Raw genomic sequence first — 15,847 nt, 5'->3', positions numbered from 1 at the left:
GATACTGTATTTAAAACAAGGGGATGTGAGAATTTAAATGCATGTTTGCTTGTAGAAGCATTTAGGAAATCCATGTCTGTTTCTCCCTCATACCTTTTGTTTTTGCTTTGAATTAGTCCTGGCTGAGCTATAGGGAGATATCTTGGGTATCTCGTATCCTGAATGAAGCCCTTGAGTCTAGTACTCCCAAGTTATTCCCTCTCCCCTACTAGGAGACCAAGTCAGATAAAAGTCTAATTGGTTGGTTCCAGATTGGAACAGAGGTGAATCTTGCCCAACAAACACAGACAAGTTGTCAACGAAGATTGTGTGGCGCTTAATGACATATGAGATACATGCAATGCTCTTCTGCTTAAAATTATACACAACCCTTTCTTACATAGTTAAAGCAGTTAGTAAGATCAATTAAGTAGAAAAATATTTTCTTCTATAACTTCTCCCTTTCTTTTTTATTTTTATTACTTGGAGGTTAGGAAAGCCAGAACCTTTGAACTAAAACACTCAATCTAATGTTTCAATACAAATGAGCCAAGTTGAAGGGTCTGATACACAATATAGAAGTCATTTATTTGCTCACCCCTCCCACGCTTAACAAAATAACTCAGATATTGATTTTTATCTAACTTGTAAAAGTATGTCTTCCTGAATTCTTGGTTCTCTGGCCAGTTTGGTTGCACCCCTTGGTCACACGTGCATCTTGCACTTACTGGCAGCTGCAGGACTGGCTCAGTTGGATGGTTTTTATAGTAGCATCACATCTCCTACTATGTGAAGGTTTAATTATAATAGAAGAATAAATGAATCAGAAGGTGATAATCAGTTCTCCTGGGGCAGGTTTTACGTAGGAACTCACATTATTGACTGTGGCCACCTGAAGCTCTTTCAGTAGCTCGATGATGTATCTTAGAAACACGTGGTAGCTCTGGATGGACAGGTCAATCAACCTTGCGGACTCAGCAATGAATTTTTCATAGTAATCAGAGAGTTTGTCTGAAAAAGCTTGCAGTTTGGAACTGAACTGCTGGGGGTAATCAGAAATGATTTCCTTCATTGCAGGGGCCCAGCTTTTAATTGCTTCCTTTGCCGTGATAGAAAGCTCTGCAATCTTCTCCTGCCCCTTTCCATTTATATCAGCAAGGATGCTAAGGTATTCTTGGATATTCCTGGACATAAACTGTTCAACTTGAGTTGTAATATTGAAAGCCAAATCAGTAGCCCTGGCACTGTATTCAGAGTGGAAATCTTTAAGGATAACTAAGAGGAACTTAATCAGGTCAACCATCTTTTCTTCTACTTCATAATACTTTACTGTCCAGCCAAGCATGCTTGGATCAAAATACTCTTCACGAAGGGCCTTTACGTAATGATGGACCTGCTGTAGCTTGTAGGACCCCTCCTGAAGTGTACTTTGAACAGAGTCATTGAAATCACTGAAGATAGAATATAGCTCTTCTTTTAGGAATTTAAAAGCACTTGAGATGTGTATTTTGAAGATTGTATTGATATAATCAGTCAAACAAACAGATTCTTTGTCGTATTGGCATTGAATTCCTTCTACTATGCTGTCTAAAATTCCCCCCAAAACAACCTGAAAATCACTGAGCATTGTTGTAAAGTTGACATGCTGGAAGCCTTCAGAGTATCTTTGGATTAAATATGATGAAATGTTTAAGAGCAACCTGTACTCCAGAATCACATCTTTTAGTTCACTGTGTTTTGGAACTAAAGGAAATCTAAATTTTATGTCGTTGAACAAACCCGATTTCTCTACTAGGTCTTGGACATAGGAAAGCAGTTTTTCTAAACTGTTATGGACATTTGAAGATAGCCGAGACAGTGACTTTGCCATCTCCCCTATGACCATTGTGCAGAGTTCATCGGCAGTGTATGTTCCAGCGTTACCTGGGAGATTAAATGTATTGTACTTCAGGAGATGAATGAATGAGTCGGTGAGAAGCACGACTGCCATGTGATACTTCTGAGTAGCACTTACTATGCTGTCTACCACTTTCTCCTGCAGTCTTTCAGGGATGCTCTGGCCCTCCTGAGCCAGCATAGCCTCATACAGATTCTGGGTCTTGTCTTTCCACTCCTGGTAAGCATCATGGGCTGCCCTCTGGAAATCCATGTTCATTTCATTAACTGTCCTGATAGCTCTCTCAGCATTGTTCTGCAGACTTCTTTTTAGCTTTGAAGAAGCATTTCCCGGGTAGTACTTATTGACATAATCATAAATAGCCTCTGTAGCCTTGGGCACATTGCTTTTTAGGGAGCCTAGCAATCTGGAAGCTGCCTCTTCTTCCCAATTAATTTTGATGTACCTTCCATCATCGGACTTCTTGTACCTCCACTCAGTCTTGAATATGCTGAGTTTTCTATCTAGAGGGGACTAAAACCAGAAGAATAAAACAGATGAAAAGAATATACTCTCAACGACTCTGATTATATAATAGACCACACTAAAACTTCAATACCACATCAAAGAAAAGACCAGAAGAGGGTCTTTCACATTCTGAAGGGGGGATTTAACCTTTCTTTTTTTTTTTTTTTAGCTCATGTGTTTGTTTTAATAAATAGGCCAACTGATGTTAATTTCTCTTTATCAGGGAGGATAAAAAGATAAGTATGTTAGCTACTTAGTGACATTTAACACTAAGGACTTCTTGAAATGGAAAATTGGGAGAAGGAGGAAGAAGCATTGGAGGAAAAATGTGGAAAGAGGTAAGAAAAAACATGTTCTGGATTTAAGAAGAGTCCAGCTCAAGAGCTTCAACTTCAGCCTTCACTCGCCAAGCTAATGAGTGGCTTCAGTTTATGACTCTCCTTACAGCAATATGTCATCTTTGATTTGGTACCAGCAAAGCTTATAAATAGCACAATATGAATTTGATGTACCTCAATCAAACAATTTCACTGTGGGGAAGAATTATGAAACCTTGAAAAGCAAGATTCCAGAAAGTCTGATTCTAGAAAAATGTGGCAAAGTTTTTGCATGTCTCAGAAGATGAGGTGTGACTCTTGTCTTTACCCAGAAAGTCAAGAATTAACAGTGCTACTTGGGTATCATGGTGTGTCTAATTATCAAGCTCATCAAAAATTTATTGTAATGTTTTCAGGACAGTAGTACCTCAATGTAGATATTTGACTGGCTTACCACCTGTCTTTCATCTAGTTTGAGAATGCTCTCAGAGAACTGTCTAGGATGAAAGGAATCACCTCTAGTTCTCTACTTGCTTTTGGGCATGGGATGCTCATCAGCTGGGACTCACCTGAGGCTGGAAGTAGACATTCAGCTTCAGCCTCTGGTCATCTGTGCTTGACTCCAGACCCACAGCGCCTATGGCTGGGGAGGCCGCCCAGGCCCACAGACTGGTCTCATCTTCTTTGTAGTATAGACGGAGCTCAGTCAATGCTGGGCTGGTGATGTCGAGGTGAGCTTCTCCCAGCCAGATCCTGAAATCAGAAAAGGAAAGGCAGATGAATCAGAACCAGACGGGTCCAGAGATGGCAAGCATCACAGCGAGTTTTGAAAATATATCAAGTGGCAGTAAAACTTCCATACCACAGTCCTTTAAATACACCATCTTCATTGTACTCCACATTGAAGTCACGGTGTTGAAGTGTTCCTTTGTTCTTATAGATGAACATGCGATCTTCCATTTTGTGTGTTCCCACAACTGTATAGAAGAGATTTTTATATGTCATTTGCTCATCAGTGTGTGTGTGTGCGTGTGTGTGTGTGTGTGTGTGTGTGTGTGTGTGTGTGTAGTGAAAACTTGGACAGATACCTTAACCAAACACCTAACTTAAAAGTTTAAAACATACCATATGCAATTTATAGATTTTTTTAAAAAGTTATTATTTTTTTGTGGTAGTACTGGGGTTTGCGACCAGGGCCTCATACATGCTAAGCCTGTTCTCTACCACAGAACTATACTCCAAATGCTTATATTTTTTTCTTTTTTAAATAAACAGAAACTATTATTAGTCTTTAAATTATTATAGAAAAAATGTATTGGCTTTAAATTTATCCATCAATATCAGTAGATTTTCTAGTTTCATTTTTAAGATATATGTTGGAACATGCATATTCTCCTTTCATTCTATATTTTGCTACACAGAATGATGATAGTATTTGTGTTAATCAAATAAATAATTATGTACTCAAGAACTCAATTGAAAACACATAGTATCCAGGAGAGGTGGAAGAACATTTCCTTACCTTTTAGGTCATATTCCAGAAACTGCCAGATTGAACTGCATGTGGAATCCAGGAAGGTTTCAACATGGTCTGCTTTGTTTTTCAAACCAGCACTCCAAGTGACATTATACACAGGGGAGGCCACCCCAACATGTGCAGTCAGTGCTCCAAAGAGAGGAATAAAAACTCCGGCGGGCACAGAAAACTTAAAAGATGGGATCTCAACGGTCTGCTTGGGCAGGGTGATGCTAGGCAGATCAACACCTGCAACCAGGTGGGCTATCTCCTTCAGGTCAAAGCCAGCGCTGCCAACTGGAAAGTTCTTTGGAAGTGTGAAATGGGACACAGTTAACTGAACTTCGGGTATAGTCACCTCAAAAGCAGGAATAAAGGAGTCCTCTGGTTTGGAGTATTGTGTTAACACATCAACCCCGGGGAAATTTACCTTGGGGAGCATTGTTAGGTTGAGGGCAAATGGTGAAGTACTTAATTTCTTATAGATATTTATCCCACTGAAGCCACCAAGGTTCAGCCCTGGTATAATGAACTGATCAGCCAGTTCTTCCACCGGGAGTGAGAGGAGATAACCATTGGGGTTTTTGGTATATACAAGGGAAGTTGAAACCTGAAGATACTGTCTCTTTCCATCCATCTGTAGGAGTTCCTGCAAGCTTTTGTTATATACTGGTAGAACGATAGATTCAAGATCCCACAGTTGTCCTTCTGAAGATCCTGCAACATCAAGGCGAACCTCCTCTTGGTCATTGGAGAACTTCACATGGTGCTGAAGGACCCGTGAGTGAATCTGAACTTCACTCTTCCAGTCAACCTTCTGGTTCTTAGTATTGGCTTTCAGGGTCACTTCCTGGTCAAAGTGATAGAGATCAAGGAGGGAACTGGGTTGACTCACATGAACCTGAAGAAGGGTTGACATTGTCCATGGGGAGAGCTCCAGGGTGGCTTTGCACGTTTGCTTTCCTTTCGTGACAAAGAAGCTGTCTACGTGCAAATGGTTTTTAATATTGTGTTCCCATGTGGCATAGATGTGTGGGAGAGTGGCTTCTCCAGCAAAATTTTCTCCTACTTCAATGTTCCAGATCCCATCAACTTTGGAAGCTCCTTGCAGCCTTACTGAAGACCGAGTACCCCTGGAATCCAGGTATGTGTTGGCCTCACTGGCAACACTTCCAGAATATTCCTGTGAAAGGACGGAACCCTTGATATTTCCTTTGGTGGATGACTCAATGGAAAAATAGGAAGTGAGACTTTCCAAGCTGAACTTGTGGTCCACACCTCCTTTAGCAGTAGAGTGCAGCTTTGAAGAATTGAAGTCATAATTCAGTTCCATGAATGACGAGACAGTGGGTTTTGACTTGGCATTTCCATTAAGTTCCTGCTTGAAGTTCATTGTCAAAACAGGAACATGGAGGTTGGCAGTTGTTTTCACTGATGCTTCCACGTTTTTCTTGTTTAAGCTAATGGTGCTGTCATGACTGCCCTTCACAAATTTGTTAGTGAGAGAGACAGCTGTGGCTAGCTTCAGTCCCCTTTTTCGCGTCAGACGTGATGTACCCTCTAATTTGTACTGCAGGGCATCCGTGACATATGAAGAGGAAGAAAGGAAATGAGCCACAATGTCTGACTGGTTATAAAGTCCAGCATTGGTATTCAGCGTGATGACACTTGATTTAAAAGAGAAGTCATAGGTAAAATTGCCCAGAGCTGGAATATAAATATTGTCAAGAGTGCTCAATTCCTTGAGATCTGGGAGGGAAAACCTGAGAAGATTTCTAGGGGCACGAAGAACTGGCAGCTCCAAGGATGGCAGCTCTAACCTGTATGAAGGCACGATGACCTTAGGACCCGGAATGGTGACACTTGGGGTACATATTGCTTTGGGGATCACATAGCTGGAGGCCAGTGTCTCTACAGTGAATGGAGACACATCAATGTTGGCAAATGGGATAGTGAAGCCATGACTTTGGAAGGTCCTGGGGGGCCGAGTGAGGGAATTTTCAGTTTTGTACTTGTCAAACTTAACTTTGGTTTCATTATAGGATGTGGTAAGAAAATCCAACGCACCGTCTCTGACTTTCTCTAATTTCCTGTCCCAAGAATTGACATTGTTGAGAATAAACTCATAAAACATACTCAGAGGAATCACAATGGAATGCTTGTCTCTGTTCTTTTTATATTGAGCCTTTACACTTAAATCAAATGATTGCCTTGTTGTCTTCAAAAAATTTTTCAAGCCCGCTTCTTCCCAGATGGAGAAATCCTTCAGCAAGGGAGTTGTGAGCCCAATGTAAGGGAGACTAATTTCAGGAATTGTTAAAGGTATGTTTAAGAAGTCCAGGTTGGCATCTCCATTCATTCCTACATGGGCTTCCATGTTGTGTTCATTGTTTACAGCAGAAAAATTTTGGTTGTATTTGTACTGGTTGAATCTAGCGCTTGCCTGCCAGCTTGTTTGCTGGGCATGAGGACTCAGAAATAGTGCATAGTTATTCAGGAAGTCTATTTTCCCAGTCAGCTTTAGGGGAAAACTAACTTTCAAATTTCCCTCATTATTTGTGGATGCAGTAATCATAAACGGTTGTGCTGAAAAGAAAAGCAAATTTTTCAAAGTCCCAATAACCTTTCCATTGAAGTCAGCATTGTGCTCGCCAGTCATTTCTGCCTTCATGTCTCTGAGCAGTACGGTCCCCTTGCCAGTCAGAACACTGGAGCCGATGTGCTGAGATTCAACTTTTGATTCAACTTCAAACTTGGAATAGTTGAGGAAGCCAGATTCATAGGCCAGTTTTTGGATGACCCTTAGGTGTTTGCCATTTATGTTATTAGACAATCCAAAGGAGGCAATGGGTCCTTTCATAGTGAAGCTAACTTTGGATGAATGTATGCCTTCATCTGAGAAGTTGGGACAGGCCCAGTTCCATGACCCGGTCCCTGAAGAAGTCCATACCACATGTCCAGCTTCTAATAGTGACTTGATTTCATTGTTAAAAGAAGCCTTACTGGAGAAGTCCAGGCTGGGAACACTCAACTTGTGAAAGTACTTTGTGTGGCTGTCAAGGGTGAGCTGATTGTTTATCCTGACGGTCACACCATTATTAAACTCCACTGTGTTTTTCTCTATGTGTAAACTTGCAACCGTGTCTGATTTTCCCTCAATGGCCTTTCCAGAAAATAGCATCTCCCCCTCATGCTCCATTCTCACATGCTTACTGGAGAAGTTCATGGATTCCTTCAGGACCAGAGGATTAGGCTTTAGCTCCAAGAATTGAGCTTGTGCTTGAAAATCAAAATTGAGAGCTTCGAATTTGGACTCTCCTGTCGCGACAACAGATGCCACCATCTCTGCTTTGTTCTCTGAAGTAGTTACATTCTGTATGTTGGCGTTTGCATCTAATATAAAGAGGGGAGACTGGATCTTCAGGACACCATGAAGTTTGCCGAAAGCAGGTATTTCAATTGTGTGTGAGAGGTGAGGAAGCTGGAATTCTGGTATGTGTAGATCAGGAACCTGAAAATCTTTGAAATTGACATTTGGGATTGAGAATTCTGGAATTGCGATTTCTGGTACCTGGAAGTCTGGCAGAGTGAGTCTTGAAAGAGGGATGATGTTCACCATACCCAGATCTTTCAGGTACACTTCTGGAAGAGGCCACTGCAGCTCACTGCTCAGCATTTGGTCAATAGTTCTGATAATCTTTGCTTTTATTTCCTGCAAATCTATTGTAAAGGAGCGGACATGGTAGGTGTTGAGGACAGTGAATGCTGGTGTGGAAAATCTTGATGGGATTTTTACATTCTTTAACGTTTTGAAGTTTATCCGAATTGATGGGATCCTCAAATCTGTCAGGGGGACTATGAAGTCAGGAGTCTGGAAGGTACCTTCTTGGAGAGCACGGAGACTGATCTCAAAGGCAGGCATGGTCCCCAGCAATGTTTGGATTTCAGGAACAGTGAACCCTTGCTCCACCAGCACTTTCACACGCTCAGCCCATTTTCGGAGAGAATATTGCTCTGCAAAGTCTGTAATGTTCTTAGCAGTTAGCATCCACCTGTCAGAAATGTAGGTGACCAGTGTATTGTAAGCTTGGCTTACCAGAGACAAGAAGCGCTCAAGTTCCCATGGAATGTCTATTTGATAAATCATGTTTCGCATATCTTCTAGGGTATTGTCTTTTATGTGAACCAAAGCATCCTGCAGCCAATCAATGAACATGGTTACTGTGGTGCCCTTGAGTCTCTCCAGATAAGTGGAGACCATGGCTTTGAAGTCCGCCACCAGCCGTTTGAATGCTTCCATTTTCTGTGGAAGTTCTAGGACTTGGATTTCAGCATTGATTCTCTGAGTCATCTCACGTACTTTGCTGTTGGTTTCATCTACGAACTGGTGATAATCAAATGCTTTTAACTTCTTCACCAACATGTCAAGAAATCTATTTAGTTCTTCAATGAAATTTTTGAAAGACAATGCTTTGAGCCACTCAACAGTATCATCAATAAACCCAACAAATTTATCATAGCAATCTTTTATCTCAATTTGTTGTAGCACATTGCTTAGTTTCTGAAGAGTCTCACCCAGGCTGTAGCCGTGGGCCAACTCTATTAATTTATCCATTAAAACCTGAATTTGTTGGTCTACTTCATATTTCTCAATTAACTCACGGACTATAGTATTGATTTTCTCAGTTACTTTAAAATCCTCAATAAGATTCATAACAAAGTATTCAACGTGCTCAATAATGTTATTTACTCTTTGTAATAGAATTGCAGTTCTCAATTGATCTAAATGCATCTTGACATCAATAGCTTCAATCTGTTGTTTTAACTTGGCAGCCAACTGTTGAATGTCTACAGTCTGAATTTGTGTCCTGAGCTCCTGTAGTTTTTCTTGTATCTGGATTCTGATTTGATATTTAGTATCCACATTCTGGATCCAAGAGGCTGTACTACTACCAAGTTTGTTAAAATCAACATTTTCAACAAATACATATAGATTATGGATTGATTTTTCTAGATTTACACGGATATGATACTGTTCATCAAGAATTTTTAGCTTTTCAATGATTCGATCAATAATCTGAGCAATAGTTTTTTTTAAATCCTGTGGATCATAATTGTCTTTAATATACTGATCAAATTGTATCATGTATGTCTCAAGTTGAGAAAGTTTTTCATTGAAGTTGATTTTGGCACTATCTAAAGCAGTTAGTACATCATTGTCTGTAATTCTATAATTTTCCATGAAAGCAGTTAGTTTTTCCTTGGCATTGGTTACTTGTCCCTCCCAGTCAGATGCATTCAGATAGTCATGAACTTGCTGTGGAAGTCTGCTCAGGGCTGCTTTGTATTTCCTCAAATACTGATCCATATTGACACTTTGCAATTCTCCCTGCACAGCTTCCAGGAGAGTTATAATTCTTTTTCGATTTCTTTCCAAATACTCCGGTAGGCTTTTAAAGAATGGGAGGCTGATGGTGTGAACATCCTGGTTCTTATCATACTTCACAAAAGCAACAATTGTGAATTCCTGGGGCTTGTCCACAGCATCATTTATCTCTAAGTCATCAAGGACACTGACAGGCTCGCTGTGGAAAAACGGGAGTTTAAATGGCCAGGAGGGCTCAGAGAGGTCAGCCCGTCCGCTAAGCTCGACACCAATTTTGTCTTTAGTGTTGTAGGCTTCAAAGTCCTGTCTGTATACCTTGTCATTCAGTCTGGTTTCGAATGTCCAGGTGCTTGTCTGCTCACCTGGTGTGAGCAGGGCGGTGGCTTCATGGTTAAGAGCTGTGCTGATGCTGCTCTTGTACACGAGATCGTGGTTTGTGGATCCCTTGAAGTCATGAGAGAAGCTGAGTGCCAGAGGTTCCGCTTTCAGCAGAAACTTACTGTACAGCTTCCCGGTGTGCTGTCCCCAGAGAGCCAGTTTCCCGTCGCCGCTCGTGTGTGTGTCGATGCCCAAGGTAAATGGCTTCAAAACAAAGTGGAAAACATTGTTAAAATTTAGTGGTTCTGAATTATAGTTGGTAATGACGTCCACAGAAGAAGCCAGCCCTTTAATGTCTGCATTAAGCCGATGGCTGAATTCCGTGCCTTGAACCTTAGCTATAGTGTCTGCTCTGTAACTTCCGACTACTAGGTTGGTATAAGAAATGGCATAGATGTGCTTTAGCTCATTGTTTTGATAGGTTCCTTTAAAGTTACCACCCACGTTCAGCTTCAGTGGTTCTAGTCGTAACTGCCCACTGTTGGCCAAGTCTAGAGCGTCGTATCTCAAGTCATGGCTTAAAGTTGTTAGAAAAGAGTAGGGCTGTAGGTGTAAGTTAAAATTCTGCTTATAGAACTTCTTAGCACTGTAAATGTTGTCCATTCTTGAGGAGAAGTCCAGCGAGAGGCCTGCAACACTTAGACTGTGCGCATGGTCGAGTTTCATGTCAGCGTAGGAACCCATCATGTCATTGGACAGCTTCAGCCCTTCTCGGCTGAGTTTGAAGTTGAAGACATTCTTGCTGTCTGCACCCAGAATCACGGCCTGGCACATGCTTCCTAAGGAGACCTCTGTGAGGGCAGCTCTTCCATCCAGATTGAATTTTGCATGGTGTTCCTTGAAGCGGCCACTTGTTGATAATTTCATGGATGCCCCAGAGAGGCCAAGATCTGCATTCAACTCATTTTCCAGCACCAGGGGGCTGTACTTCACGTTGGTGGTCGCACTGGTAGATAGTCCGTCTCGCGCGATCTTTAACGTTGCCTTGTGAGCGCCAGTGTTTATTTTGTCAGTGCCCAAGATGTCAGCGTTTAATTCCACGCCCTGGGAAGTGAGTGATCCAGAAAGAAGAGTGACGAGACTCAGGGACTTGTAGTTGGCCTGATGCTCAGAACGTAGAGAGGCGCTTTGCTTAGAGAATGTCATGTCCAGCTTGTTAGAAGCAGCGAAGTTCTCATACTGCCCACTGCTGTCAGATTTCAGAGTCAGCTCGTAGTTTTCGTATTTCAGGGAAGCTGTGTTCTTGAATATGCCATCTTGCAGATCGGACGTAGAAGTGACGGAGAGGGTTCCATCCTGGTACGTTGCCACTATCTGGTTGGTGCCTTGGAAGTAGGTGGAGTTAAACCTCATGTTGGATTCCCCACTCAGCTGACCAGTGGTAGGGTCTCTCTCACAAGACAGGCCATATTTGCCCTGAGCATAAAATGAGGATGCTCTGAGCTGCCCATCAACCTTGAGGCCTTTGACATACAGATGTTGCTTCTTTTTAGAGTCCAGGTGAACAGTAGCAGACACCTGTGGTCCCAAGGCACTAGATGCTTCAAAGGTTAGTAAACCTTTTGAGACTGGGGTGTTTCCAAATTTTTCTACATGGCTCACTTTGAACTTTGAATCTAGAAGTTTGTGGTGCAGAGACCCATCACAGGACAAGGTGAATGTGTTCCTGCTGTCAAACGTTGTTTCTCCGGATCCTAGCAGAAAAATTTGAGATATGGTTAAATTAAGCAACAAATTTCCAGAATAACCTTTATGTTGAAAGTCAACAGGAGCCTTATATAGCTAGACCAATTGTAATAGTGGCATTTCTAATGTATACATGAAATTTGAAATCAAAAGGCTAAAAGGCATCCCTCCAGGAAGCTTTCCTGGTTTGCTGCAGCCCTTGGTGGGTTCCCTTATCAAACACTTTCATGGCACCTCATACTATGTAGTATGTACAGTATCATAACCCTTCTTACACTGAATTATAGCTCCTCAGAGAAATGGCTGCACTATTGTTACTACCTAACATATTACTGAATACTTACCATATGCTTATTAAATATTTCCATTAGTGAATGAATGAAAAGACTTCCACGTAGCAAGAAAACTATTTGTAGGAAAGCCTAAATTCTTCCCTCCTAGAGCTGTCCCATCAGAATGTGGGATCTATTAGCCCTATGGACCCTTTACCTGAGCAGGCCTCACCTTGCACGCTGTAGGAAAACAGATCAACTGTAGAGTCAGCCTTCATGCGGTACTGAGCCCGAAGGCTGAAGTGGTCTCTGCTGGTGTTGCCACCAGTGTACGATGCTGACCAGTTGTACAAGTTGCTGTAGACATTTGAGGAAAGGTCTAGAACACCCAAGAGAGGCACTTGCAATTGATATGTCTTGGGGATTGTAAAAGTGGGGAGCTGGAACACTTGAGATGGCAGCTGGAATCCCATAGACTTGAAGTTCAGGACTGGGGTCCTCACAGTCTCTGGTATCTTTAGATCCTTTGAAGACTTGCCACTCAGAGGCAAAGGGATGTCAAGTTTTATACTGTTCTTGTTCAATGTATATTTCACCCGGCCATCACTGAAGTGAACAGAGACAGTGTCCCCACAGTCAGACATTAAGAACTCAAAACCCTCTGTCTTGACTCCCCACTTCTTCCAGCCCACTATGTTCTTTTCTCCATAATATTTCTTATGCCTGGGTCCCTTTTAACACTGGCCACAAAATACTTCCCAAACCCTCCCAAGAGCCACCTGTGTATCATTATGATCCCTAATCACTCTCAAAGAGCCCATCCCAATTCTGCTTATGTCATTTATTGGTTTATTTGGCAGAAAGGATAAAACCTTACCCAGATTCTGTCTTCTCACTGTTTCTGCTCTAGTATTTTGCATATAGTAGATACGTGATAAGTACTTGCTAAACCTAATAGAAGCAACTTGATATGTAAGGTGTAAGAGTCAGGGAAGGTGGATGGTAGTTTTAGCTTCTGCTAATTAGGAATGTTATCTTAGAATTAGCCTCTCTGAGTCTCAGTGGTGTTATCTGCATAGTACCCTTTCTGCTGAACCCCAGAAATGGCCTTGGGTATCAAATGGGGTTTGTAATCTTTTCAGTAAATACCTGCAGCAGACTATGATGATGATCTATAAAAATCAGGCAGGTGGTCAGGCAGGTGGTATTTGTTATGTTTGAATAACCACTCATTGTATACTGTAAAATGGGCAGGATGCTGCCTGCTCTGCCCTCCACATTCCTGTTCTATCCCCATGCATTGAAATTTCAGTAGCAAGGAGAAAAATCTCATCTTCAGCAGTGTTGGTCTGTTGGGGGAATGGGAGGACTTCAGCCTTGTGATAGTAACCAGTCATCAGGCATGATCAATTGTGTACTCAGCCACAACCTTCCAAGGGGCCCATATAACACAGGCATTTAGATTCTAGACTGTGAGGATTATACGAATCATCAATTTAGGAACAAAAATTGTCTTTTTAGCTCATGCTCCACCACCTTTTTTTTTTTTAAAAATAAAATAAATAGGGTCACACACATGTTTGTTATCACAGATAGGGAGTGAGCAGTGTGGTTCTGAATTTCCTACTAGGATTAAGGTGTGTTTCTCTCTCTCTCTCTCTCTCTCTCTCTCTCTCTCTCTCTCTCTCTCTCTCTCTCTCTCAATACTTAGTAACTCTTTGCCCTCCATAGCTGAATTTGAATATCTTGCAAACTCAGGCTGTGATGGATGTAACACTAAAGAGCAAGATTTTCAGAATCTTTAATTATTTTCTTAAGTTCTCCAGACTATGCTGCTGTTCACACGGTGTCCTCATTTTTAATGATACAAAACCACTGGCATTTATCCTATAGCTGTTCATTGTCACCAAGTGCTTAAATAACTTCTTTGAATTTTTTTAAATAGAAAAACGTAAATCAGGCTAGGTGAAATATTCCCTTTTCTTTGCAGAGTACAAAGATAATGTCCCTGTCTTCCCCTCCTACCTCTTTAGGAAGAGGTTGTCTGGGATGTGGAAGTCAGGCAATCCCATTTTCTGGAGGTTCAACTCCGAGAGACTGTTGAGGTGATTCTGTAGCATCTGGGAGTAAGGAAGACCCCTGGATGCCATCTGAAGCCATGTGTTTGTTGCCTGCAAGGCAAGAAGAGAGTTTAAGAGCAAGAAATGGGTCTCAGTGGCCCTCCAAGTACAATTAACATGAATGACAGCTCAGGTCTGGAGGTCAGTTATCAAGCAGGGTGATGCACTGAAACTTAAAGATAAATTACTGGAAAGTGTGGGTCTCCAGTGTCTGATTTCTCTGCATTTTATTTTTACTATTTACATGTGTGTGTGTGTGTGTGTGTGTGTGTGTGTGTGTGTGTGTGTGTGTGCGTGCATTTGATGTGTGCATGCAGGCCAAAGGCCAACCTTGGAAGTCCTTCCTTCTCTAACCCTGTTTGCCTAGCTTGTTTTTAAGCCAAGTTCTCTCACTGGGACCTGGGGCTCATCAATTTATCTGGCCACTGAGCCCCAGGGATTCTTCCGTCTCCCACTACCTTGTGGTAGGATTGCAAGCACATACCATCTTGCTTGATTTTTTTAATGTGGGTGATGGGGATCCAACTCAGATCTCTATTCTTCGACAGCAAACACTTTATTGGCCAAGCTATCCTCGTTCCTTTTTATATATTTTCTAGAAATATGTATGTAACTATATATAATTATAGTGAACTACATATATATGCACATATACACATATATGCACATATATACATATGTGTGTATGTGTATATATGCATGTGTGTATTTATAGGTATGTGTGTGTATATATTTGTTCGATCCCCTAGCCAGTGTTCTGAAGCTTCTCTTAACACAGAAAACTCTTCAGCTTAGTGGCATTCATTAGATATTTGTTCTATGCAGCTTTGTGTGCTTGGAAAACTAGCCACTCATGCTTTGCTTATGCCTCTCTGGATATTTCTGCACCTAGCTCAGTTGTTGAGGCAGTTAGCATCTACAGCCATTCATTTATTCTGGCGCAAGGTCATACTTACAACAGTTAATTTGGAACCCATGTGCCGGAAAGTCATGTCTGTTTGAGGGACTCTTTGATCCAGGAGACGATTGGCATACTCATGCAAAGTTGTAGGGTAACTGGAAAGATCCACTGGGAAATTGGAGGCTAATTTTTTAGTATCTATGTTGGTTCCTGTGTTCCAGTCAAATTCGATTTTCTCATTGTCTGAAAATGCACATGTAGCATGGCCGTCAATGATATTAGCTTGACCCATAGTTTTTACTCTGTGCAGCCACCCTTAAGCACACAGTGCCCTGGAAAGGGCTCACGGGATGGAAGGGACACATACCGTAACGCCATGCCACTCTCTTGGAAATTGTTGAGCCGTAAGCTGTAGCAGATGAGTCCATTTGGAACAGCAGTTTGGTGGGGGACCAGTGGGTGTGGACCTCACTCCTGGCTTCTGCTAGCAAATGTGGTATGGAAACAACCCCTTTGATCTTGCCATCTCCCTTTCTGTCATAGCTATTGAAAGAGAAATCAGTTGGCATCATTGACTTTTAAGGTATCCAAGATTCAATAATTAGAAGTTTCATTTATTTTGGTGATAAAGGCCAGTCATGAATAAATCAGAGATCTGACCATACATAGACCAAACTCATTAACTTATAAAGCCAATATTCAGCACGGAGTATAGAGTTTGCAGGGAGGTAGATAAGCTTTATAAAAAACTATTTGCAGTTTCCTCTCTAGCCTTAGCCAAGCAGTTAAACCATGTCCTTGTCAGTAAATAGGGACAAGGGACTGAGACAACTTTTAATGTGTAAATAGATAATAAGTGCTTGTTGAATAATGGAAATGTCCAACTGA

The 15,847-nt window shown here is 41.6% G+C and overlaps 1 protein-coding gene across 1 annotated transcript in view; it reads right to left on the bottom strand.

Annotated features, from left to right (window-relative positions):
* Positions 1-541: 541 nt before the first annotated feature.
* Apob (apolipoprotein B) overlaps positions 542-15,847 on the bottom strand; it is a 37,691-nt gene continuing 22,385 nt past the window's right edge. Inside the window, exons 22-29 of the mRNA XM_038318370.2 lie at positions 15,327-15,502; positions 15,015-15,202; positions 13,964-14,109; positions 12,171-12,544; positions 4,223-11,674; positions 3,563-3,677; positions 3,270-3,453; positions 542-2,389 (exon numbers count right to left, since the gene is read on the bottom strand). Of these exons, the coding sequence (XP_038174298.1) occupies positions 803-2,389; positions 3,270-3,453; positions 3,563-3,677; positions 4,223-11,674; positions 12,171-12,544; positions 13,964-14,109; positions 15,015-15,202; positions 15,327-15,502 (10,222 nt within the window). The 3' untranslated portion in view covers positions 542-802. The remainder of the gene's footprint in view (positions 2,390-3,269; positions 3,454-3,562; positions 3,678-4,222; positions 11,675-12,170; positions 12,545-13,963; positions 14,110-15,014; positions 15,203-15,326; positions 15,503-15,847) is intronic.

This window comes from Arvicola amphibius, chromosome 2 (genome assembly GCF_903992535.2).
Source record: "Arvicola amphibius chromosome 2, mArvAmp1.2, whole genome shotgun sequence".
Taxonomy (NCBI): domain Eukaryota; kingdom Metazoa; phylum Chordata; class Mammalia; order Rodentia; family Cricetidae; genus Arvicola; species Arvicola amphibius.
This window is presented reverse-complemented; position numbering and strand designations above follow the sequence as displayed.